The sequence below is a fragment of the Dromiciops gliroides genome, chromosome 4 (assembly GCF_019393635.1).
Source record: "Dromiciops gliroides isolate mDroGli1 chromosome 4, mDroGli1.pri, whole genome shotgun sequence".
NCBI classification, from domain to species: Eukaryota; Metazoa; Chordata; class Mammalia; order Microbiotheria; family Microbiotheriidae; genus Dromiciops; species Dromiciops gliroides.
Window position 1 is genome coordinate 122,644,791 of NC_057864.1, and position 27,039 is coordinate 122,671,829.

At 37.1% G+C, this 27,039-nt stretch overlaps 1 protein-coding gene across 1 annotated transcript in view; it reads left to right on the forward strand.

Annotated features, from left to right (window-relative positions):
• MARK1 (microtubule affinity regulating kinase 1) overlaps positions 1-27,039 on the forward strand; it is a 143,795-nt gene that overhangs the window by 48,940 nt on the left and 67,816 nt on the right. The window contains 4 exon segments of the mRNA XM_044003527.1: positions 8,631-8,741; positions 8,743-8,832; positions 10,657-10,710; positions 24,466-24,514. Of these exon segments, the coding sequence (XP_043859462.1) occupies positions 8,631-8,741; positions 8,743-8,832; positions 10,657-10,710; positions 24,466-24,514 (304 nt within the window).

Here is a 27,039-nt window from a genome sequence, read left to right on the forward strand (position 1 = left end):
CCTGTCCAAAACAAGAATCCTTTCTCGAATACCAATTACAAATGATCATTCACCTATAGGTTTGTGAATGGAGACAGTTGGTAAGTTATCACTTATTAAATATTTACTACTATGTCCAGTCACTCTCCTAGGAACTGGAGATACAAAGAAAGGCAAAAACATGGTCCTTGTCTTTAAGGAGTTTATATTCTAATAGGAGAAAAAATATATATAAATAATTATGGGCATATAAGATATGTTTAAGATAAATTGATAAATAATTTTAGGGCAGATTTCAGTGGGAAGGCACTAGCAGTGGAGAGGAGGGGAAAGACCTGCTTCAGAAGGTAGGATTTGAACTGAGTATTGAAGGAAAACAGGGACTACAGAGGCAGAGAGGGAGAGAGCATTCTGGGCATGTGGCATAGCCAATGAAAAGACAGGAATAGGGTGGAGATGGAGTTTTTGGTGCCAGGAACAAGAAGATCCATGTCACTGGATTGTAGAATAGATGGAGGAAGGAGGAATAAAGTGTGAGGAGGCTAGAAGGATAAAAAAGGGCCAAATTGAGAAGGGCTTTAAAACACAAAGAACATATTTCATTCTTAATGTAATAGGGAGCCACTGGGGTTTGAGTAGGACAGTGACATACATGGTCAGACCTGTGCTTTAGGAGATTCCTTTTGGTAGCTGAGTGGAAGATAGGTTTGACTGCAGGAGGATGAAGTAGATTTGAAGTAATGAGGGCTTGAATCTGGCTGGTATCTATGTGAGATATCATAAAGATAAAAATGACAGGACTTGGCGACACTTTGGATATATGTAGAGCAAATGTGAATGAGGAATTGAGAATGGTGCTGAGCCTTTGTGACTGGGAGGATGGTGGTACCTTCAATAATAAAAGGGAAAAGGAGGGTTTGGTTTCTTACAGGCACTCTGTGCCTTTTCATTTTCCCTTAAGTGATTCACATTTTCAGATAGGCACAGTCAGCATGACATGACAAAAAAAAATTAAATCTTGAACTGCATTTAGGAAAAGCATAATATACAGAATGAAGAATATTATTCTGCCCTAAGTAAAAAACTGAATAGCAGTTCTGTAGTATTAAATAATTTTCTTGAATCAAATGAGATAATATTTGTTGTTTAGTCATGTCTGACTCTTCATGACCCCATGGACCATAGCATACCCATAAAATGTCTGTGGGTGGGGTGTTTTTTTGGGGAGGAGGTGTTTGTTTTTTGGCAAAGATACTGAAGTGGTTTGCCATGTTCTTCTCCAGGAGATTAAGGCAAACAGAGGTTAAGTTACTTGTCCAGGGTCACACAGCTTGTAAGTGTCTGAGGCTGGATTTGAACTCAGGTCTTCCTGACTCCAGGCACAGAACTCATCCATCTAGCCACCCAGCTGTCTCATCTGGCACAAAGTAGATGCTAAGTAAATGTTTCTTCCCTTCCCTCTCTCCATCCTTTCTTGGCACCACATTTTAAGGAAGAAATAAATGAGCTGGAACATGTCCAGAAGAGTTGCCACCAGGATGGTGAAAAGTCTATGGAACCTGGCTTAAAAGGATTGATTTAAGGGAAAGCTCATATCCTAGGGAAGATTTACCTGAAGGGGAAATAATAGAAATCTTCAAGTATTTGATGTTGGGGAAGATTAGATTTATTCTGATTGGTTCAGAAGGTGGTGCATAATGGATTAAAGTTAGAGAAAAAGAAGATTTACATATGATATAAGGAAAACCTGCCTAACACTTAGAGCTATCCAGAAATGGAATGAGATATTCTAGTTAAACATCTGTTTTATAGATGAAGACTCTAAAGTTTAGTTACTTTCTTGGTCAAGCTAACACAACAAGCTACTGTCAGTTAACATCTGACATTTATATAGTGCTTTAAGGTTTGCTAAGTACTTTACATAATTATCTCATTCAGACATAAGCCTCTGAAGTGCTACAGGTGTCATTCCCATTTTACAGATGAAAACCAGGTTGACAAAGGTGAAGTGACTTGCTAGGGAATACATTTCAGAGGTAAGATTTGTATCTAGGTCTACCTGACTCCCAAGTCCAACACTATCCATTATAACCCAGGTCCCCTGTGCATTGACTTTCATTTAAGGACCACTTTGTGTAGATGGTGGTGGTGTTATTTTTTTCTGATGATATCACTAAGTTCACTAAATTCATTACAGGGTGGAAATCAAAAGTAAATGCTGAAAAAACAAAAATTAGACTTAGGTCGCTATTGAGCACAAGGCAATATAAACGCACAAAATTATTTCCTAATAAAATCAGGAAAGCCAAAATATATGTAACTAATAAGAGACATTGTAAGCTGTAGGCCGGGCAGGTAGGTGGTGCAGTGGATAAAGCACTGGCTCTGGATTCAGGAGTACCTGAGTTCAAATCCAGCCTCAGACACCTGAGACTTACCAGCTGTGTGACCTTGAATAAGTCACTTAACCCTTTTTACCCACCCCCCAAAGCTGTAGGAAACATGCCTTTTTATTTTAGGTAAAAGAGTAGGAGCAAGGGAAAGGTCACTTTATTTTCATATGAAAGAAAAAGTGACATATCAGTTATTGTATGTATGATTTATTTGAAAGTGCTACTGGTATTCATTATCTGTCTATCTATATCTCAGTGTACATTAAATATAAGTATATATTAAATATAAGTTTATATAAGTAATCTATATATACAGAGGAAAGAGAGTTGGGTTTCATAGTCCAGAAGGCCTAGGTCCAAATGTGTTACCCTGGGCAAGTCACTTGATCTGTACCCAGGCAAATCTGTAAGACTATAGATTGTTAAGCTGGTGAAGAACTGCATTGGTTGAAGAAATTTCTATAGTAAGTTACAGGTCAGGTTTCTTTCCCTCCCAAAACAAACACACAAATAAATTTAAATGGAAACTTTGGCACATTCCTTGAAGCTGAGCAATCCTGATTAATGGATTGAGTAAATGAAAGCTCACCTAACTGAATATATCTTGCTGGTTTTACATTTCTGGATTTGGAGTCAAGGAAGACTTGGGTTCAAATCTTACCTCTGACACTTATAATCTGTTTGACCCTAGGAAATTGATTTAACCTATGATTCATTTTCTGTAAAATGAGGGGTTGGACTGGTTAGCTTCTGAGGTCTGGCAGATAATAGACACTTAATACAGGGTGGGCCAAAAGTCACGAATATTTAATAATTTTGATTTTTGTTTTTAACTTATAATACCATAGCATCTTATACAGTGTTTATAGGAAATGAGTTTATATTACATGTGAAAAATCAAATCTTGTAAATGGCAAAAAATTTTAAAAATAATTTTCAAAAAGTTACTTTAACATCAGACCCCATTGTGACTTTTGGCCCACCCTGTACATGCTCATTCATTCATTCGTGTTCTTGTCTGACTTCTCTCCCCAGCTAGACTGAAAGCTTTCTTTGGGGCAGAGATTTAACCCTTTTGTGTCCCTAGCACCTAATACAGTGACTTCACTTGGGTATTCAGTTCACTGGAGTAGAAGGGGAGAGGGGAGAAGAGTGATAAAAGAGTAAATGTAGCACAGGATCCTTTTGGGACATCTGAAACAAAAATTAATTAAACATGAAACCTCTCATCCAAAGGATGTGAGAGAAAGCTTCCTGTGTTTATTCATCAAACTAGCTATCATAAATAACAGTTGTAATGAAGGAAGAATAGCTGTTGAAATACTTAGAAATTGGGGACAAAAAGCCAAGAAAAGAGTCAGTAGTAAAGCCCATGGCCTCAAATGTCTATATACAGATGCTCAGGCAACAAGCAGGAGGAACTAAAAAGTACTAACATAGGGAGCCAAATACAACTTCATAGGAAGCACTGAGATTTGGTGGGAGGAAACTGAAATAGAGCTCTGACAGAGCAGAATTTACTCAGAAGCAGCTGGGGAGTAGAGCAGCGTTCTCTATTGTGATCTACTGATGTGGAGACATCCAAGAACCAGAAGGAGGAAGTATTGTAGATAACATGTGGGTGAAAATCAGTGGTGGGAGGGACAGAAGAGATCCTGTCACTGGAATATATTACATTATCTAGTTGGACAGAAAGAGAAAAGACAGGGTGGACCAAAAGTCACTAAGGGGTCTGATGTTTTAGTAACTTTACGAAAATTATTTTTTCTTTATTTTTACCATTTACAAGATTGATTATTCACATGTAATATAAATTCATTTTATATATATGTGTGTATATATATATATACACTATATATGATGTCATGGTATTGTAAATTAAAAACAAAAAATAAAGGACTTATTAAATATCTGTGACTTTTGACCTACCTGATATATGAGAAGTTTGGGAAATAGATTATAGGCCTAGCACAGAGGCATAATGTAATTGTAATGAGTGACTTCAGTTATCTACAAATCAACTAGAATTCTTTCTCTGCCCAAACCAGAAGAGCTAATAACTGCTTGCCTTATTAATAATTTCATCTTTCAAAAGGTAGAGGAACCAAAATAAAGGAAATTCGTTATTGGATTTGCTTCTCAATAACAGGGAAGAACTGGTTGCTAGGTTGGAAATAAGGGAAACATTTCAGAGAGATAGACGTGATCACTATACAATTTTTTGTGATAAACAGTAGGAAAGCTGGACTTAGGCTGACATAGTCTCAAGGCTGGTTTTGAGAAAAGAATAAGTAGACAGGGAAAGTAACCTGAGAGGGGAGGGAAGGAAGGGAAATGTTTCTCAAGAATAAAATTCTGATGACACAAAAGGAAATAATTCCAATAAGGAAGAAAAACAAGTTTTCTGAAAAGACCAATGTAGAGGGTCAGAAAACTTTACAACCAATTTAGATTTTACAACCATAGGTAAAGAAGATTGAAAACAAAGACAGGTACCAGGTGATGGATATAAGATCATGACACAGTCTTGTAAAAAACAAAATGTTAGGAGAACTAAACTCAGAGGCTACTGTGGGAAGCTGAGGATAACAAAAAGATTTAAAAAATATATTGGGGGGGAAAAGTCTAGCACCACTGTCAGAGGTGGATGGGGTAATAACTGAGAAACAATCAGTTGTTCTAGAAGTATTTATTAAGTTTCTTTTATGTGCCTGGTACTGTACTAAGTGTTAGAGATGCAGTTACAAAGAATGAAATAATCCCTACTCACAATCAACTTACATCCCCACAACAAACACATCTAGAAGATGTGTAGTATAAATATAACATACAAAGTAGTTAAACATAAGGTGTTTTGTGATGGAGAGCACTGGCAGTTTTGGGGGACCAGGAAAGCTTCATGCGGAAAGTGGTGCTTGAGCTGCATCTGAAAGGAAGAAAAATATCTGATGAGGCGGAGGCAAGAGGAAAGTCCAGGTATGGGGACTAGCCAATGCAGAGGCACAGATATGGGAAACAGAATATTGTCAGTTGGAAGACAAGAGGTCACTGTGGGCAGATTGTAGAACGCAGGAGGTGATGTCCAGTGATGCTGGACAGATAGGTTGAGTCCAGACCATTGAAAGCTTTAGAAGCTGAAACAGGAGTTTATAATTTATCTTAGAGGCAATAAGAAGCCACTAAAGTTGGTTGAGTAGGAGAGAAACATGGTCAGATAATGCACATAAGGAAAATTATTTTGGCAGCAATGTGTTGGATAGGCTGGAAGGAAGAAGAGACTAGAGGCAAGGAGACCAGTTAGGAGGCTGTTGCAATAATCTAGGTGAAGGGTCATAAGGGCCTGAACCAAGGTGGTAGCTGGGTGGTGAAAGGAAGGAGTTGGAAACAAGAGAGGTTATGAAGGTAGAAATGGCAAGAGTTTGGTAATTGACTAGCTTTGTGTAGTGATGAAGAGCGAGGAGCCCAGGACAACACTGTCTTGGAACCTGATACACTGGGAGGATGGTGGCCAATTTGACAGAGCGGGAAGTTTGGAGGAGGGGAGCGTTTGAGGGATCAGGTCAAGACTTCAGTTTCAGACATATTAAGTTTAATATGTCTTCAGAATTCCTCATTTGAAATGTCCAATCAGCAAGTGGTGATCTGGGACTGAAGTTTAGGGGAGACTGCTCCTGGATATATAGATCTTTGAGTCCTCTGCATTGATAGGATTGCCAAGAGAATATAGAAGTAAAAGAGAAGAGGGCCCGGGACAGAGCCTTGGAGAATATCCCCAAGGAGGCACCTGTAGTAGATACTGAGCCAGCAAAGGATACTGAGATGGAGCAGTCAGAAAGTAGGAAGCAAACTAAGAGTAATAAGGTCTTGAAAACTCAGAGAGAAGATTGAGGGAGAGACTAGAGTCATCAATATCAGTGCAGCAGAGAGGATGAGAACAATTAATACTCAGAAAAAATGATCCTGTTTAACAATTAAGAGGTCATGGCTATTTGGGGAGAGCAGTTTAAGTTGAGTGATGAGGTTAACCAAAAAAGTCCGGCCCATGATTTTAGAGATCAGAATGATAGATGTAGAGCTGAAAAAGACCTTATAGGCTTCCTAGCCCAACCCTTTCGTTTTATAGATGAAGAAACTGAAGGCCAAGAGCACTTCAGTGAGTTTTCCATAGTTAGACAGGTAGCTAAATGTCAGAGGCAAGATTTGAACCTAGGTCATCTAACCCCAGATCCGTCACTACTTTTTAAAATTCATTACTTCTTATGATACTAATGAATTATAATCAGGAGAATATCTTATTTTAAAACTCTGATGAAATTGTGTGGAGCCTTCATGTTCTAATTAGAACCCTTTTCTGTTAGGAATAATGTTCATTGTGTCATACTGTATCATATAAAAAACAGGTGACTGGTGTAGAGGAAAGAAATAAGCTAGAATGAAGAAAAATTGTCTAGTTTAGTGAAAGAGGAAAGTTAGAAATGCTTGTTTTCCCAGACAAGGATAGTGACCTTGTACTGGAAATAACAGTACAAAAATGACTGATAGGGAGTTGATAACCTACCACCAGTAAAGCTCTATTAGGAAAGCATTTAGTTACCCTTGATAAATTCTAATTACCCATCCCAAATAAACTATATTGTTGAGTCAAAAACTTATGTGACTTTTTAAGTCACTGTAAGTGATATATTTGACCGAAGAAGAGCAAATGTTCTTAATTTCTAGTTTGAGGTTGAGGTAGATAATATGAGGGCCTTGTAAGTATAAGTGCTTTCTTCCTCATTATGAAGAAATTCCTATGACTTAGGACTCGTGCTCTGGGTAAAAAGAATTGATGAATGGGTCAGCTAAGTGGTGCAGTGGGTAAAGCACCAGCCCTGTATTCAGGAGGACCTGAGTTCAAATTCGGCCTCAGACACTTGACACTAGCTGTGTGACCCTAGGCAAGTCACTTAACCCTCATTGCCCCGCCTCCCCCCCCAAAAAGAACTGATGATTTCTGAGGTCTCTTACAACTCTGATTCTACTTCCTATTCTGCTGCTTTTTTATTCACTTCAGTTGTAGAGGACCAGAAGGTATAGCATATTTCATCTAAAATATGGATGTTCTGTTTAGAACACGAGTTCTTAATCTTTTTGTGTGTATGTGTCATAGATGCTAGTGGTGTTCCAGTGAAGAATAGGAAGTCCTTTGCAGAATACTTTTTTTAAAATAATTGAAGGACAGGATAAATTTCATTGAAAATTAGTGAAAATTAAGATGTGTTTTTCCCATTCAGGTTCATGAACCCCTTCTATCCACAGATGCCTTGGGGTTCTATGTACCCCAGATTAAGAACCTCTATTCTTGAATTTGCCAAATAATGTACTTTATAAGTTTTTACCTCATTGCCCAGATATATGGTGTATATATATAGTATAGTATTGTATCACTAATGATACAGTGAAAGTTCTCTGTTCCAGGACTTCATTAGCAACAGAATAGGTCAGCCCAGACTACAATTATAATGAAAGGTTATTAGAAGTATCTAGGGTGGACCAGAAAAGAGATCTGCTATCATAGGGATGGGAACACCAGTACTGCTCGCAGATCAGCAGGATACCATGGAAAGATGCAGCAACTCTGAAATCAGAGAACCTGGGTTCAGATTCTGATGCTTCATAACCTTTGTGATCATAGATAAGTCACTTTGCCTTCCTGGGCCTCAGTTTCCTCATCTATAAAATAAAGGTCTTTGGCAAGATGGCCATTGAGGTGCCTTCTTTTCATCGTGTAGGGGATGAGCAAAGGAGGACAGAAGGAGCCAGTAGTTAACAGTGCAGATCTAAAGGTCTTAGAGATGAATACAAGGAGGAAGGAATGGGATAGGTAGCTAAAGGCCTTACAGGCTAGTGTGATCAAGCAGGAGAGATCAGGCTACCAGGCTGATTACCTGAGGAACAAAGCTACAGGGACCTGGGTGCAGAATTTAGACAGGAGAACATGGAATAACGAGCCAGGAACCCAGGGAGGAACAATGTTTGGGGTCAGAATATGTGTATGACATAATTTGAATATCAGTCAGGAGGACCAGAAACAAAAATGATCTTGATACTATGTCCATGACCTCTTAACATAAGTATTCCTTATATGCCGCGTGCCCAAGACAAGAAATAAAGTCTTAAGTGTGGGCAAAGCTGGGCCTGCAGGAGTAGTGTCATATCTTTTAAATAAAAAAATGTCATTAAATGATTAACATAAAATCGTATAACTTTCTTTCGTAGCATACATCTGTTGATGGATACACTGAACCACACATCCAGCCTACCAAATCAAGTAGTCGACAAAACATTACACGATGTAGAAATTCCATTACGTCTGCTACAGATGACAGCCTCACATGGAAATTATCGTTTGCTGAAAACAATAGGGAAGGGAAATTTTGCCAAAGTGAAATTGGCAAGACATGTTCTTACAGGTAGAGAGGTAAGTTTTAATTTTAAGACTAATATATTTCCACAAACCTTTAAAAATCTCTTTAAAAAGCTTTCTTATTTGGGGGTAAAATATGAAATCTACAGAATAGTCCATTCTTAATTATGTGAATAGTATATTATCTACAAAGAACTATAATGGCTCTTTAAAAGTTGACCTTTCAGTTGTGAGTGGGGAAGAGGGGGAACGTTCTCTTGTTTCATATCTACTTATATACTATTCTGCTGTCTGGGTCTTCCTTATCACTCCCTGGCTCTTGTTACTGAAACTGTTGTTAGACTTTACCCCAGTTTTTGTCTATTTTTGTTGCTTAAAGTCGAAGTTAACAGTGATTTCTCCTGCCTTTTTGGACAGAACACCCTGGGTAATTTCCATCCATTAGCTCTTGCTTAAGCAGCAGATTTCAGTTTAAGTGCTGAATAAACCCACTTCTTTAATCTCTGTTAGAGACTGCTAGCCAGTCTTTGTTAAAAGTGAGTATATATTTTCCTATTTAATATAATTAGGTCCAATATTTCTTTTGAAATTATAAAAATCTGGGATATAAACTTTATTCCACATATGTAAGGGTTAAATTAAACACACACACACACACACACACAAATCACAATATTTTGAAGATGTCTTTATAACATTGTAAAAACCTCACTTATAAAAAAGGTTTATTTTTGTTTTTCTCTTTGCCTGTTTTATCATCATGCTTTCCATCTTAATAATTTTATCAGTCCTAATATGTAATCATGCCATTATAAATAAGCCTGTCATTCCAAAAAGTAATCTTATTGGATTAATATTCAGGATCCTATTGAAAATTTATAATCATAAAAATAATTGTTAGTTACCAAGAACATGATCAAGCATTGAGATTCAGAATGGTTTTCATCCAGAAGACAGAAAATTAAAAACCAAGTGCCAGATTTCTTTGTTTCCAAATACATTATGGGTGAGGAATAGACAAATCTTAATTGTATTCATTTAAAAACTAAGTTATTAGATCTTAATGGACAAAAGCAATTTTGTACCTAGTTTAATGGTTTTCAATTTTTTCATATGTGAGAATCCCTTTCTTTTCTTTTTTTTCAGTAAGGCAATTGGGGTTAAGTGACTTGCCCAGGGTCACACAGCTAGTAAGTGTTAAGTGTCTGAGGCCGGATTTGAACTCAGGTACTCCTGACTCCAGGGCCGGTGCTTTATCCACTGCGCCACCTAGCTGCCCCGAGAATCCCTTTCTAAAGTAAAATAGTTTGCATTCCTCCATACAATAGTAATTATACTGTTAGTATCCATTGGTTGATTAAAAAACAATGTGATGACAAAACATTCATTAGTAATATTCTTAAATGAATTTATATATATATTTTATATAATTTATCATTAATAATGCTCTTAAATGAATTTATATGTATATAATTTATCTATGAATTTAAAAATACTAACAAATGTAAGGCATTGTTTGTTTATTCTGTGTAAAACATGTTATTTAGTGAATTTAGCCTGTGTGAACTCCTTGAAGATAGGGACTATTTCATTTTTATAATGCCTGACACTTAGTAAATGTTTAATAAATATCTTAATTTTACATATTTTTGTGATAAAGATCAAAATGTTTGCTGCACATATGAATTCCTAGACTCTTTTGTAATAACATAGATAACCCAGGGGTCCACAATATAAGAACTACTGACCTGGACAAGGAAAATAAACAGGTATAGTCTTCTTCTTGAAGTTAGGTACATAATAATAAATATTTGTATCATTGGGGAAAAAAGGAAAAATTAGTAGTCTCTTAAAGAATTGCACAATTTTATTTTTCAGGTTGCAGTAAAAATAATAGATAAAACTCAGCTGAATCCCACCAGTCTGCAAAAGGTAAATGTTTCTTTACTTCATGTTTGACTTTTTTTGGGGGGGGGGTGAGGCAATTGGGGTTAAGTGACTTGCCCAGGGTCACACAGCTAAAAAGGGTTAAGTGTCTGAGGCTAGATTTGAACTCAGGTCCTCCTGAATTCAGGGCCAGTGCTCTATCCACTGCGCCACCTAGCTGCCCCGTTTCTTTATTTCATAACGATGAATAGAATATGGGAGACAGTTTTAAGATATTGTTTAAATGCAGTATACTGTCTTAGCTTCTCAGTCTCTCTGATTGGGGCTGCTACTGAAATACATGAATTGGATGAAAAAATAGAGTATAAATATCTTTAAAATATAGAGTTTTGGACTGAATATACACTAATTCTAAATATGAGCTACATCCCTAAAGTAAGATGTTCTGAAAGGGGAAAATTTGATATTTGCACTAAAATTATCAAAAATCACTATATTAAAAATATTGTGGGGGCAAGCTAGGTGGTGAAGTGGATAGAGCACTGGCCCTGGATTCAGGAGGACCTGAATTCAAATCCGGCCTCAGACCCTTGACACTTACTAGCTGTGTGACCCTGGGCAGATCACTTAACCCCAATTGCCTCACCCCAAAAAATATATTGTGAAAGGTAAGTTAGACAGTTGGGGAGGGATATGTATATAATCCAGATGAAAGAATTCAGAAGACATAGAGAAAGGGTAGACAAAAGCACAAATTTATGCCACACTCAATTTTTTAAAAAGTTGGATAGAAATGGAGCCTGAGTTTATTGTCTGTTTTTACTAATGAATTACTTATCAAATAATTATTAGAAATGTAAGATTATAGAGCAAAAAATTTAGAGCTGAAAGGGACTTCAGAGGTCATATCCAGTACAACCTCTTTTTATAGATGAGAAAATTGAGGCCCAGTGAAGGTAAGTAATTTGGTCACGGTCACACAGGAAATGTGACATAGTAGCCAAATTCAGTAATTTTTATCTACTGTTCAAATACCTGAATGATATAAAAGTATGGCAAAGGCTTTGTTAACTGTCATGTTTAGAAATAAGAAATAATTGATAGTGAAATTTAGTTCAGAGTTAATTCTTATGGTTCCAGATTGTTATTTTGCTGTTGATATGGTCATCTCATAGTCTATAGACTTAAGCTAAGAACTCACTAAATTCCTATGAAGTACAACACATAATTAAAAGTAGGTAAAGCAGAGTGTGAAGAAAAACAAGAAAGATTGCCAGAGCAAACAAATACCATTTATCATTCTACTGGGAATTTTCAAAGCTTGAAAACATTCTCAAACACAAAGACTACATTACTTCAAAATAAACATGCAACTTTGAAAGTAAAGTATTTGATGTTTATAGCAAAAATTTTGCAGATAAAAGCAAAATATTCCCTGATTCCTCAGTAGTGCTTGTCAGAATATAATAGGACAAAAGCTATTATATAAGTAAATGAGACAAGGATAGGCTTTGGCCTTCTAAAGCAGAATTTTATCCTAGGAAATTATATAAATCAGCAAGCATTTATCAAATTTCTACAATGTGCCAGGCCCTGTCCTAGGCACTGGGTTTGCAAAACAAAAATAAAGCAATGCTTGCCTTCAAAAAGTTTACATTTTGTTGGGGAAAATATGTTCAGCTGCTTCCTTCTTTATTATGATTATTGGACTAAAGTTTTGTCTAGAAACTAGTCAGATATGCCAGTTTTTAGAGCTTACCAGTTCTGTAAAATGCCATATAGTTTCTATTCTATGTGTTAAGACTGCAGTCAGTCTTAACATTACTTTTTGAGGGTAGGGGGCAATGAGGGTTAAATGACTTGCCCAGTGTCACACAGCTACTAAGTGTCAAATGTCTGATTCAGATCCTCCTGAATCTAGGGCCATTGTTTTATCCACTGCGCCACCTAGCTGCCCCTTAACATTACTTTTAAATTGAGTATTAATACAACATCTGATATATCGAATATAAAACTTCTGATCAATAGAAATATCGATTATTTTAGTTGAGTCTTCCCTCTATGGAAGTGAATATACACTCATTCTGCAAGAAGGAACTTTGGTCTGTGTCCTTCTTGGATTATGTGTTTTTTGTTGATTTAAACAACACATTGCTTAGCTGAAGCACTGTGGCTGGCAGCTAATACAACATTTTAGAACCAGCTCAGATCTGTTATAGCTGCAGATTCATAACATAGAGAATATCTGGATGTACATGTTTGTTGGCCATTATTTCATCCTTACCTGAGCGTGTTCCTAGACTAGATACCATGGTTGCTTTTGTGTAAACTGCTAAAAGATGTGAGCACAGAGAAAAACATGGATTCTCAATGGCTGTGTCATTCTATGTCTTGAGTGACTAAAAGCCAAAAAATTGTTTTTACAAGTGATTTCTGTTATGAAACTTATGATTTCTGAGAAACATTACAAAATATTTCTAGTCTAAAGAAATGTATTAGTGTTTTCTCTTAAATTTCAAATAATAAAGGCATGGTAAAAAAGAAATTCCACTTTCATTTGGTGTACTTTGGTCTTGGTCTGTGTGTTTGTGTGTGTGTGTGTGTCTGTCTGTTTACTATTTTTTGTTGTTTTGGGGGCGGGGAGATAGATGTCCATCAAGGGTGATAGGCCAAAATAAATAAAATTAAAGGATCAAATATGTAAAAACTGTGGGTCTGAGAAATAGAGGTAACCAACTCATCCTTATCATTAACTCATGCCCCAACATGAAGGAATGATGCCAAGGAGGTCAAAGTTCAATTTCTTCCCCACTTATCAGTCGCTTAATAATATTCATAGCAATGTTCCAGTTCCTGCCCCAGTCCTCCTCTCTCTACTGTCACTCCATCATAGCGCTTCTCCCTCCCCATGTATTTAGCCATGGCTGCGTGGTATCAAGACTTCCTGGGAAGTCCACCTTATGACCTTCAGTAGGTCTTCTTATATGATTCTGTGTAAGTTAAGTTTCTATAGAAGCAGTAAGTAAGTAAGTGGTAGAGGAGGCAGGAACAAGGGAGAGATCTCCAGAAACTGTCTTCATAAGACTCCCAAATTATACCACAACCTACTCTTTTGAGTTGATGTAGATCTCAGAAAGTCTACTATAGACATAAGCAGCTATTCTAGAAAATGGTTGTAAGTCTGAAAAGGGAGCAGGGCTTCCAACAAGCACTTGGAGGAGCTGGCTGATCAGGGACATTCTTCAACTGAGTTGAGCTACTGCTCAGGACAGCCTGTATATTGTCCAACTTGCTCCATGTCCTCATGCTGTTCTGTGCTCTGAGACTTTGTTGCTGAGACATCAGTGATGTTGCTGGCTATGTTGGCAAGGATGGAGGACAGTAGGGCTTGTTCAGTTCTGTCAGCTCAAGGCATGCGGTGGGTTTTGCTCCACTGAGTATCTTCTCTTGGTCCTGGTCTGAGTCCTTGCTATCACTGCTAGAGTACCACTTTATGGCCTGGGCCAGCTCCAGGTGCCCAGACCAAGGGAGTTGATTTCCAGTTAGAGATTCTTTCCAGTCATGTGTTCCATGACCACAACTCATGACCTCTTACTGGCTGCCCCTGCTGTTACCACTACAGTTGCACTCTGTGGCCCATCTGTTTTATGACTATTTAATATTATATAAGGAGTCAAAATTAGGAGCCTAGATGGTATGGTATTGCTGTTACTAACAGTCTCAGACCTGTCACTGGTTCTTTTGGGGGGGATAGGGCGGGAGAGGCAATTGGAGTTAAGTGACTTGTCCACGGTCACACAGCTCATAAGTGTCTGAGGCAATATTTCAACTCAGATCCTCCTGACTTCAGGATTGGTACTGTACCCACTACACCACCTAGCTGGCCTCTACTGGTTCTTGAACTAAAGGAAAAAGTATTCCAGTTATAGCAGGTTCTGTAAGCATACATATGTACAGAAATAACTTAATTTCACACTGGGGTGGAAAATACTTGGAATTTTTTATCCAAAACTCAGTCTACATAGGCTTCATCTCTTCAGGAATGAAGAAAGAATTATTTACTCCTTTAATCTTCAGCTTGCTGACAGCAAGATTTTCCTCAGGTCTCTGGAGGAAACTTATTTGAACAGTATCTCATTTTTCCTCCTTGTTTATGCCTTTCATTTTTACTGAATAGTAAGTCTAGTAGATTTAGCAGCAAAAACCAGATGTCGTAAACTAGCAAGCACCTCCTATGTGCCAGGCACTGTGCTGGCTTAAAGAAAGGAGGAAAAAAAACAGTTCATGCTGTCAAGGAGTTCACAGTATAATGGGGAAGCCAACACGCAAATAGCTATGGACAAACAAGATACATACAAATATCTTGGGAGTAACTTCATAGAGGAGGCACAAAGACTAGGGAGCCAAAGATGGGACTTGAAGGAAGCTAGGAGGCAGGAAAGAGTTCCAACCATGGAGAGTAGCCAGTAAAAATACTTAGGGCCTGAAGATGGAGGGCCATATCTGAGAAGCAGCAAGAAATCCAGTGTTACTGGATCATAGAGCTATAACGGAGGAATAAAGCATAAGAAGAATGGAAGGGCCTTCAAAGCCAAACATGGGATTTTTATGAATTGTTCTAAAGGTGATAGAGACACATTGGACTTTATTGAATAGGAGTAAAGGGGATGAACTGAAGTGGGGAGAGAAGATGCAGGGAGATCAGTCAAAAGAATATTGCAGTTGTTGTTTTCAGAGAGGACCAGTGACAACACAGGTAATATCTTGACTTGTGCGTGAATTGGATTTAAGTGAGTCAAAGTTGCAGAAACTCTGTCAGCCCCACTCTTGCTTCCTGAGTCACTGAAGTCTGGTGGCAGGACAAAAGTCAAGACAACTGGGGACGAACCAGGATATAGTAGATGACCGTGTTCTCTTTGATGCCTGATTAAGCTCTAGGAACTCTACAGGCCCTGTTCTAGCCACCTTCATGGCCATTGGAACAAACTGTTTCTCATTCTCCCATCTCTGGGGGAAGTCTTCATATTCTTGGGGTGGACACCCCCCTAGCTCACTTAGGCGCTTGAGGCTCATCAATTACCCTCAACCTGGTTTAGCCCATCTGCTGAGATGGTTTACCAGGCCGTGAACACTGTAGACACTACAGTTGAATGCCAGGTGGACACCAGAGGTGGATAAGCAGCCTTGAAAAGGGCTTAGCAAGCCCTCATACTGGAGGTGCTAGTCTTCCCTAAACACCCCATACACTCCATATTTGCAGCAGGGTAGGTATGAAGAGATGAGGGCCTGCATCATGGTAGTAGCATGTCAGAGGAGAGAAAGATGTACATAGGAGATGTTACAAAAGTAGGGATAAGAGTCAGTGATTTGTGTGGTAGGAGTAAGACTGAAGAGTTAAAGTTAATCCCCATGTTATATGCTTCTTGGATGTCTAGGATAATGGCAGTACCTTTAACACTAATAGGGAAGCAAGGAAGAGAGGAAGAGGAGAGAATTTGGGGGTAAAGATAATGAGTTCAGCTTTAAATATATTTTAAGATATCTATAGGACTTATAGCTTGAGATGTCTAATAGGCATGTGAAGGTGTGAAACCAGAAGTTAGGACTAGACAAATAGACCCAAGACTCATCTACATAGACATGATAATTGGATCCATGGTTGTTGATGTCACCAAGTGAAATATTATATGAGTAGAACCTTGGGAACTCCCGCAGCTAATAGATATGGCCTGAAGTAAAATCACACAAAGGAGATAGAGAAGAAGCAGATACATAAGAAGAGAACCAGGAAAGAACGGTGTCATTCCAGCCACAGAATAGTTTTTTTTGGCTATGACAATTCTTAAAAACTATCTGCTGTCTTATGGAAGAGGCTGAACTGTGTTATTGGAGGAGAGACCCATACTGATAAAATTCAGATTCATGAAAATATTGAATCTGTTTTAAATTACCTTTTTTGGGGGGGGAGGGAACAGGGCAACAGGGGTTAAGTGACTTTCCCAGGGTCACACAGCTAGTAAAGTGTCAAGTCCCTGAGGCTCGATTTGAACTCAGGTACTCCCTGAATCTAGGGCCATGCTTTATCCACTGTGCCACCTAGCTGCCCCTTTTTAAATTACTTTAATGAAAATTTGAGAAAACCTCATCAGAAGCAGTTTTCAGGGATAATAGAAAGAATACACTTCTTATAGGAATATGATAGATAAGGATAGGGCTGTGCTTCTTACTCTTGGGGCCTAGTGAGTAAACATTATAGTAGTACTGATACTACTTAAAACTGTAGCTCCTGAACAGCATCCTACATGTTCTTCCCATTGAACATAATCAGCCAAGATAACACCACTAACTCTTATCAGAAAAAGGCACCAAACAGGAGACAAACTGAAATGATTCAGATAGAACATTCCACTCTAAATTTGGAAAATTTTCCTATCAACACATATAGTGACCATGAGGGACATTGGGCACAGACTTTCAAAATATAGTATAGAAGCATATGAGTAGGGAACGTATTGGCCCTGGGACTCCAGGACTGAGCCTTTATTGGCTTTCATCCCCTTTCAGGAATAATTCTTTATAACCATTCTCTGTTGCATCGAGCAACTGTTCTTCTGGTTTTCTCCATTCTCTTGGTGGGGCTTATACAGTTCTGCTCTGCTAGCAGATCTTCTGGCAGGTTTAAGCAAATGAAGTTATAAGCCTGAGATCTGTAAGGATTTTCAAGTCTCCTTCCGTGGTTGTGAGCTATGAGAGACTTCCACCCTTTCAGGCAGCAGTCTCATATGCTAGGTTCTATTCCTAGACATGCTTGAAGGTCTTTTCTGAGTCTCGAGATAAGTTTTGCTTAGCCAATGAAAATCCATTTTCTTTATCCATTCAGCTTTACCAAGTTGCAGGTGATAGTTCAAGTTCTGAGTTCTGTTTCTTGATCCAACTGAAGATTTTTCTCAGAACCAACTCAGAGGTTAACTTTTATCTACTCAGAGGTCTGATTACTAACCCTACTGCTCCAAAATAGAGTCTCTCAGGTAAATTGACTCATTGCTTTCACATGGTCAGAATAAAACAAAAATTTACATTTCTGCCAGCTAAGTCATCTTACTGAATTTGTAGTCTTTTGATAACTTATGTCAGGATGTTGTTATAAATTGCCTGGGATAGGTCTTAATTAAGTTAATGCAAACTTGGAAGGTTGTGTTTCTATTTTCATTCTTTGGTAATTGCCTGCTAGTCCCTATTCCTTGTACTTTTAGGATAGGAGTCATAAACATAATTTGGAACAAAGCATGAAATTCATGTCTCAGCCAAAAATAACTAGATGACAAAAGTTATTAAACTAAATGCCTAATTAGAATATTTATGCCAAATTTTCCAGAATCAGCATGAAATTACACTAACTTTTAAAGTGAATGATAGGGGCAGCTAGGTGGCACAGTGGATAGAGCACCGGCCGTGGAGTCAGGAATAACATTAAGAGTGATTTGTTCATTTTTTTTCTTTACTTATATACGAGGCAAAGGTAATAATTTGTTAACTCTTTGACAATTTAAAACAATATATTTCACTATAGAAAATTTTATGTTCTCTCATTAATTTCTAGATAGCTTTAGTTAGGCTTCCCCAAGAGCTTTTCTACCAAATGTTCAGTCTTTTTGCCTTTTTCTTTCCTTGAAATAACCACTATATTTCTCTGATCCCTTCTTATGGAAATATAGCTCTGAATAAGTTTTCAGGTACAGTAAAGAAATCATGTCCAAAGAGAGCACCTTTTCTTAAGAGGTGATCATTTGGGGCTAAAGGAGTGAGCCCATCTTTACCCTAGCCTCTACCTCCCCATTCTTAAAAGTTGGTATAATGCCCCTCATGTTCCTACTGACACTCCTATATCCTTGAGCCTCAATCCAGAGTAACCTTTAGAAACATTAAAATATATAAAAATACAATAGGATTCCTGTCAGTAATGGACTCATGTTTATTATTCTATATTGACCATTATTCTATAAAGTTAATGTAGCAGCCAGCTAGAGTCTGACCCAACTTTTTTTTTTTTTGAGATCTGCAAGTAAGTTGTTAATTCTTAGATTCAAAGTATATTCTTGGGCACATATGGGGTGCTGGGTTTTCAGATTATAAAAATATACTGAGGGGCGGCTAGGTAGCGCAGTGGATAGAGCACCGGCCCCGGATTCAGGAGTACCTGAGTTCAAATCCGGCCTCAGACACTTGACACTAGCTGTGTGACCTTGGGCAAGTCACTTAACCCCCACTGCCCAGCCCCCCAAAAAAATATATATATATATACTGAAGTCAAGCTTCATTAATGAACTTCCTTTTCCATGGAAAACATTTTGAGTTCTTTTATTTTATTAGCCTCAATTCATTAGGAACATATAAATTAAATTAAATTAAATAATTGGTCATCAATACTATGTCCTTAGATTACTGTTAGGGCAGAGTAGTAATCATGGAAAAAAAAACAATTTGACTCTATCTGAAGATGCACCATTAATAGTTTTGATGCTCTAAAATGGATGATTTTTTAAAATTGTTGCAGAGGAAGTTTTGTATTCAGCTTAAAAACTTTTAAAAACGTCATACTTAAAAATTAGCATGTTGATTTGCTGTTTACTTGCAGATTTTAATAGTTTAACATTCTGTAAATTTTAAATATGTTTAAACATGCTTTCTTAGTACTTATATGTTATGTAGAAGAGAGAAATGACTTGGTTAAAATGTCTGGTTTTATTGTGATATTTTGACATTTCCAAGCATAGTTACTTTCCATTAGGAAAACCACAGTTTTTTTTTTCTTTGCATTTTAGAAAAACCCTTAAAAGGAGAAAAAATAGCTTTCAGAAACATTTACTAAATTAGTAGCTGAATAATATTTCCTTAGTAAAAACACTTCCCCTACCCTCATATAGTATCCACAATAATTTTTCATTGACAGAATTCACAAAGTACTGCATAAATTTAAAATGAGAATGAATTAATGTTACAGAATTTTTAAGAGGACATATTTTCTAGATTCTAGTCTTATTTATTTTATGAGAATATAAAGATTTGCATGTACTTTAACCCATCTTATACATTAAACAAAAGAGGCAAAGCACATCTTTTTTTTTATTTTTTATTTTTGCAGGGTCACACAGTTAGTAAGTGTCAAGTGTCTGAGGTCACATTTGAACTCAGGTCCTCCTCAATCCAGGGCTGGTGCTTTATCCACTGCCACCACCTAGCTGCTCCAACATCTGTTGTTTTTTTTTTTTAACAAGTTTTTGACCCAAGAATATTATACTCATTCTAAAAGGCTTGATTCTAAAGATGCCTTTTTTTCTTTTGTTCTTTTTTTTAAGGGTTGTTGCTTTTTAAAAAAAATTGCAGGAATAATTTAATTCAGAATCTAATAAATTGGAAAATTCAGTTATAGGCCAAGGAGTTGATAATGTAAACAATATTAGAGAGAAATGTTTTTTCTTCCTCAAAATAGAAGTCCTCACTCGATCTTTAAGCAATCTATTAAGTGTCTACTATGTGTCAGGCTCTGTGCTAGATGCAGAGGATACAAATAAAAATAAGAAAACATTGTTGGGTCTATTGAAGGTTTTTAAGTTTAGGGAATACAGAGGCCATTTGTTTATGGAACTAGTTGATAGAAGATGAAGATTAGTGAGACAGAGGGGATAATTGAGTTTGTAGTATGCTGCAAGATTGGTTTTGGCAAGGAGAAGGGCTACCTCTTTGTCAGAAACTGGGGGACTAGAGGAGAGAGTGGAAGATGAGGTCAAGGGTTTTTGCGATGACCGTAATTAGAAGAGGCAACTTGGGATCAGATGGTTTCAGTTTTCTTAGTAAAATAAGATAACATCCTTTCTGGTAACATCACCAATAAGATAGTGGACTGAACATTTTCCCCATTCTCCATGAACTCAACACTTCCCAAAAGAGGAATTCTGCATCAGTGGTAGAAAAATTGGCTGTTGAATTCCCAGGACAAGAAAGAAAGGAGCTAAAGAAGATAGTCTTATTTAATAACTGGAGCACTGTCATCATTAAGGAAGTTACTCAATACCATTTCCCCACCAACTTCACCCCCTCAAGCAAGGTGAATGTATGAGTCCTTTGGCTTATTCTTGGGACCTGATCAGGAATTTCCCTCCTTTGGCAGAGACTTTGCTGAGACACCTCACTTCCTGCCCTTGCTTAACGATTGCAACATGCTGTACACCTTGATTCTGCCTAGTTACACAAAGGGAGATAGAGATAGAGAAAGAGTGTGTGTGTGTGTGTGTGTGTAAGGGGGTAGAGGAAAGCAGCTTATCCTTCTGCCTAGAGCAGTCCCTAGTTTAGGAAAACTCTTAACTACAGAGATTTTACTCAGAATACCCACATACCCTCTTGTAAGCCTGTAAAATGTGGTAAATGCTGATTCAGACCAGCTAGAGAAGGAAAGCTAGAGGCAGAACTATGGTTATAGTAGGCTGGATGGAAAGGGGACTGAAATGCATCTGGGGATTTTGCCCTTAGAAGTTACTTGGGGCAGAGAACCCACCCAGTGAAAAGTAAATTGCTCAAAGTGGGAGGGAAGGACACAGTCTAGATCTCACAAAAGGGAGAAGAATCAGAAAGTGAGTGCAGGGAATGTGAAAATAAAAAGCTAAAATCACCAAAGATTTCAAGAGGAAGAAAATTCAATTAAAAACCTAGAGATTGGGGCAGCTAGGTGGCGCAGTGGATAAAGCACCGGCCCTGGATTCAGGAGTTCCTGAGTTCAAATCCGGCCTCAGACACTTGACACTTACTAGCTGTGTGACCCTGGGCAAGTCACTTAACCCTCATTCTCCCCCCCCCCAAAAAAAAAAAAAGGGAAGTTAGTGAAGAGAGGTTGAGAACAGATCCCTTATAGCATAGACAATTCTAGCTTAGATCTATTTGGTATAGCCAGAGAGAAACCCTCGCTTGTCTTAGCAGTCCACATGAAGTTCTCCCACCACACCAAAGTCCTGGACGAAAAGAGCCCACTTCTCAGCAGCTTCTCCCAGAAGCCCCCTGTGAAACAGGAAGCAGGGCTGTCTTCACACATAGTTCCAACCTAATTGGTGGTAGCTTTGATTGACATGACCCACAGGTGTTAGACATAACTTCCGGATGCCAATCTGACCTTGGAAACCCCAGAAAGGTCACTTCCAGATTTTCTTTTCAGGCCTGATTCTCACAATGTCCCTCTCAGCAGGGGGTGTTGTTCCAATTCTTACAAGATACAGTCAAAGTGGGTATATGATTTAGAAATAGAATGATATAAGCAAATTAGAGGGAATATGGAATAGTTTACTTGTCAAATGTATTGATAAGGGGAGAATTTATGACCAAACATAAGATAGAGGGGATTATGGGATATAAAATGGATAATTTTGATTACATTAAATTAAAAAGGTTTTATACAAAGCCAGTGGAGCCAAGATTAGAAAGATAGCAGATAATGGGGGGAGGGGTGGAAATTTACAGCCAATTTCTCTGATAAAGGCCTCATTTCTCAAATATATGAAGAACTGAGACAAATTTATAAGAATACAAGTCATTCCCCAATTGATAAATGATCAAAAGATATGAATAGGCATTTTCAGAAGAATCAAAGCTATCTGTAGTCATATAAAAATGTTTTAAATTACTGTTGATCAGAGAAATGCAAATTAAAACAACTCTAAGATCTTCCTCACACCTATCAGATTAACTAATATGAAAGAAAAGGGAAATGACAAACGTTGGAGGGGATGTGGAAAAATTGGGACACTAATGCACCCTTGATGGAGTTGTGAACTGATCCAATCATTCTGGACAGCAATATGGAACTATGTCAAAAGGGCTATAAAACTATGCCTACCTTTTCAGGCAGCAATACCACTACTAGGTCTGTATCCCAGAAAGATCAAAGAAAAGGAAAAGAATCAATTTGTGCAACAATGTTTATAGTAGGTCTTTTTGTAATGGCAAAGAAATGGAAATTGAGGGGGATGCCCATCAATTTGGAAATGACTGAACAAATTGTGGTATACTATTGTGATGGAATACTATTGTGCTATAAGAAATAATGAGCCTTACTAGCTGCCTGACCCTGGACAAGTCACTTAACCCTCATTGCCCTGCAAAAAAAGGAAAAAAAGAAAGAAATGATAAGCAAGATACCTGGAAAGACTTACATGAACTGATGCTAAGTGAAGTGAGTAGAACCAAGAGGACATACACATTAACAGCAATATTGTATGGTGATCAACTGTGAATGACTTAGCTATTCTCAGCAGTATAATTTTCTAAGACTTATGATAAAAAATGCTATATCCACTTCCAGAGAAAGAACTGATGGAGTCTGAATACAGATCGAAGTATACTTTTTTTGTACTTTGTTTTTCTTTTATTTTGGTTTATGTTTTCTTTTGCAACATGGCTGATATGTAAATATGTTTTGCATGACTGCATAAAATCTATGTATCTAATTGCTTTTTCTCAGTGACAGAGGAGAGGGACAAGAGAGGGAGAAAATTTGGAACTCAGTTTTTTTTAAAAGTTAAAAGTTGTTCATACACATAATTTGCAAAAATATATATTAAAATTTTCACATTAAAAAAAGAAATGGGTGCAGCTAGGTGGCGCAGTGGATAGAGCACCCTTCCTGGATTCAGGAGGACCTGAATTCAAATTTGACCTCAGATACTTGACACTTACTAGCTGTGTGACCTTGGGCAAGTCACTTAACCCCAATTGCCTCACCCCCCAAAAAAATGATGATGGGGATGGTTTTTTAAAAGCCTTGGAAGAATTCTATGTATGAACTGATGCAAACTAATATGTAGAACCCAAGAAAGTAATTTAAACAATCACAACACTGTGGAAACAAATTAATTTTGAAATACTTAGGAACTTTGATCATAATTAAACTGTCAATTTCAAAAAATTTATGACAAAACATGCTATGCACCCTCACATAGAGAGGTGATGGACTTAAGAGTGCAGATTTTAACTTTTTTAAAAACATGTTTAATGCCAGAATTTGTTTTGCTTGATTATAAGTATTTGTAACAGGGTTTGTTTTTCTTGCTTTCTTAATGGATAGGAAAGGGGAACATGATAAGGAGAACACTTGAAACTAAAAAAATGTAATAAAATTGTTATCAACAATTTTCATTTTATGGTGGGCAGGAATGTTTAAGGAAGCCCAGAAGCATATTCCATTATTACCTATGTTGAATATCTTGGAATGAAAACTCTATAAGATGAAGCAAATCCTAACAAACCAGAAAGGCTTCAACTACAGGGTGGTTTATCACCAGAAAGTTGGATATCAAGTTATGGCTTTTTTTGTCATTTGCAATTCATTAATCTTTCACCAAAGTGAGAAGTTTGTATTGGTAGTAGAAATACCTTTACAGATTAAATCATGTACTCAGTAAAAATAAAGAACTCAATTAAAAACATGGAATATATATATATATATATATATACACACATATTGAATGTTAACTCTATAAAAGACCTTAAAAATCATTTCCTCCATCTTCATTTTGAAGATGAGAAAACTGAGTTTTAGAAAATTTAAATGATTTGCTTAAAGTTGTTTTAGTAACAGTGATGCAACCAAAACTTAGGTATCTTGATATCTAGTCCAATACTGTGATACTGGAATATGTTGTAAACTAGTATCTTCTGATTGCATGTGATTATTGTATCTATGTGGCTCCTTTTATTCAAATGAGATCATAATTAAAGTATTCACAAAAATATTTTCATAATTGCTTTCTTTGACAGTTATTTCGAGAAGTACGAATAATGAAGATATTGAATCATCCTAATATAGGTATGTATTTTATTATTATAGAGATATATAATAAGATTTCTGTTTGAAAAGGGAGACAGCATTTAGAGATATGTTTAGATGATCAAAGAGAAAAGGTAATTATAAACAATCTAGAAAATGAAGTGTTTGTAAATTTAAAAAGGAAACTTGTTAAATAGGTAAATGGAATATTCAGTAACTATAAAAATCGTGAATGTGATTAGAGATCAGAGTTTACTTACTATTACTATAACTTTGTATCTCTTAGTTAAATCTCTTTAAAATGGGGTTAAATTACTTTTAGCTATTCCTAATAAAAGGAATGATCAAATAGCTTTTTTTTTTTAAGTGAGGCAATTGGGGTTAAGTGACTTGCCCAGGGTCACACAGCCAGTAAGTGTTAAGTGTCTGAGGTCGGATTTGAACTCAGGTCCTCCTGACTCCAGGGCCGGTGCTCTATCCAGTGCACCACCTAGCTGCCCCTCAAATAGCCTTTTAATTCTTTGTAATTCCATGTATTTTAAGCTCAATCATTAGTAATTCCTGTTGACCACTCAGGTTTGATAGAAAATTATTAATTTGTGAAATTCCTTTACAGTACACTTCATAACCATTTGAATTTTTTAATGTAAGAAATCTTAATCTGTTAATACTTATTTTAAGATTGATGAGAACTTATGGGGAGCCTACAAAATGAAACATCTTGTAAAATCACTAAATTCACAAATAATTGTCTAATAGTTATTTATTCAGTACCTTTTTTATACTTGTTCTGTGAGGGTTAGAAATATATGTATACACACACACACACACACACACACACACACACACCATTCTCTATCCTCAAAGAACTCTCAGTATGATTACTGAGATAGATTGATAGATGTTTGAATGGATAGCTATATGGATCAAATAATAGATATAAACATTTTTTATCCAAACACATTTATATAGAGAGTTAAGTGTGCCATATATTACCCTGTGGTATCTCATTTATTGGTAAGTACCAAATAGGGAAGGAAAAAGGAACAGTCATTTTATATGGTGCCTACAAACTATGTTCCAGGTGCTGTGCTAAGCACTTTTTTAAAATTATGATCTCATTTGAGCCTCACAACCACTCTGTGGGCTAGGTACTATTTTTATCCCCATTTTACAGTTGAGGAAATTGAAGCTAACAAAAGTTAAGTGACTTGGACAGCATCACCTGGATATGTGTCTGAGGCTGGATTTGAACTCAGGTTTTCCTAAGTGCCCTTTTCCAAGTCAGCATTCTATCCACTGCTCCATCAGCTACCTCTAAATAAATGGTATGGCTAGTAAGTAAATAAGATACTTATAAAAATAGTTTGTCTCTTAAAATTTTTTAAATCATGACTAAAAATTAAAATAGCTTATATTTATAAAATTATAGAGTACTTCACATATGTCAAACCATTTGTTCCTCACAACAAATCTGTGTAGAAGGTTTTTTCAAGTATTATTATTATTCCCATTTTACAAATGAATGAACAGATTCAGAGAGACCATTTTGCCAACGTTTACACAGCTAGGAGGAACAAGTACTTGGTCTTGGGCTCTTTTCATTATATGATACTGTCTCTCCGTAACAGTGAAGTGGCCAGATGCTCCCTTAAAGATGTCCCAGGAAATGCTGAGTAGGCTTCACAGAGTCAATATTAGAGAAACTCAGTAAAAAGCACCCTCTCTTACCCCCTTTCTATCTTTTTTTTAACCACTTAGGTTTGGGGCGGGGTGTTGTTTTTGTTTTTGGCTTTTTAACGTTGAAGAAGCTAGTCTTCCTTCTCCCTTGCCCCCAGGCTAAGCCCAGAGCAGGAACTGGTCACTGTACTTCTCCACTCAGGTGTTGATAAAAGGCTCTGTGTGTCTTTCTGCAATGAAACATATTCCCTATTTGAACTTCTACACCCTACTGTTAAGCAACTCTGTGAGTTAGTAGTGTTTATTGCTAAAGGATACCTTTCCTCAGAGTGTAAAAAAAAAATACACTCTAGAAAAATCACCCCTAACCCTGCTTCATAATCAGTCAGTATTTATTAAACACCTACTATGTATCAAGCACTATGCTAAATATAAATAGTTTCAGAATGCAGAAGGCAAGGCTACTTTGAGCTGGGAATCCCTTGTACCCTTCTTTCCCAGACTTAGACTGAAGGTTCTGGTAAAAGGAGAAAACCTAGTTTATTTTTGTAGTCACAACAGATAACCTGGTTATAGTGGGCCAGTCTTGCTTTTCCTTCCCTCGTTTCTCTCCTTCCCTCAAATCTCTTACTGTTCTCTCTGAACAGAGCCAAGATTTAAACCCAAGTTATCTGAGTACAATTCAATGTTATTTCCATTGCATTGTGTTGCCTTCTCTTTCCCTCTTTGTTCTTATTGCGACTTGTATTCTCTGCTCACCATTCCTTCCCTTTTTGTGGCTCCGATCAGTGCCATCTTTAAGTGCTCCCATTTAGGTAATGGTTGGATAAAGGCATCAGATCTGTTTTCATTTTATAATCTGTTTTCATTAATTTGTGATGCTG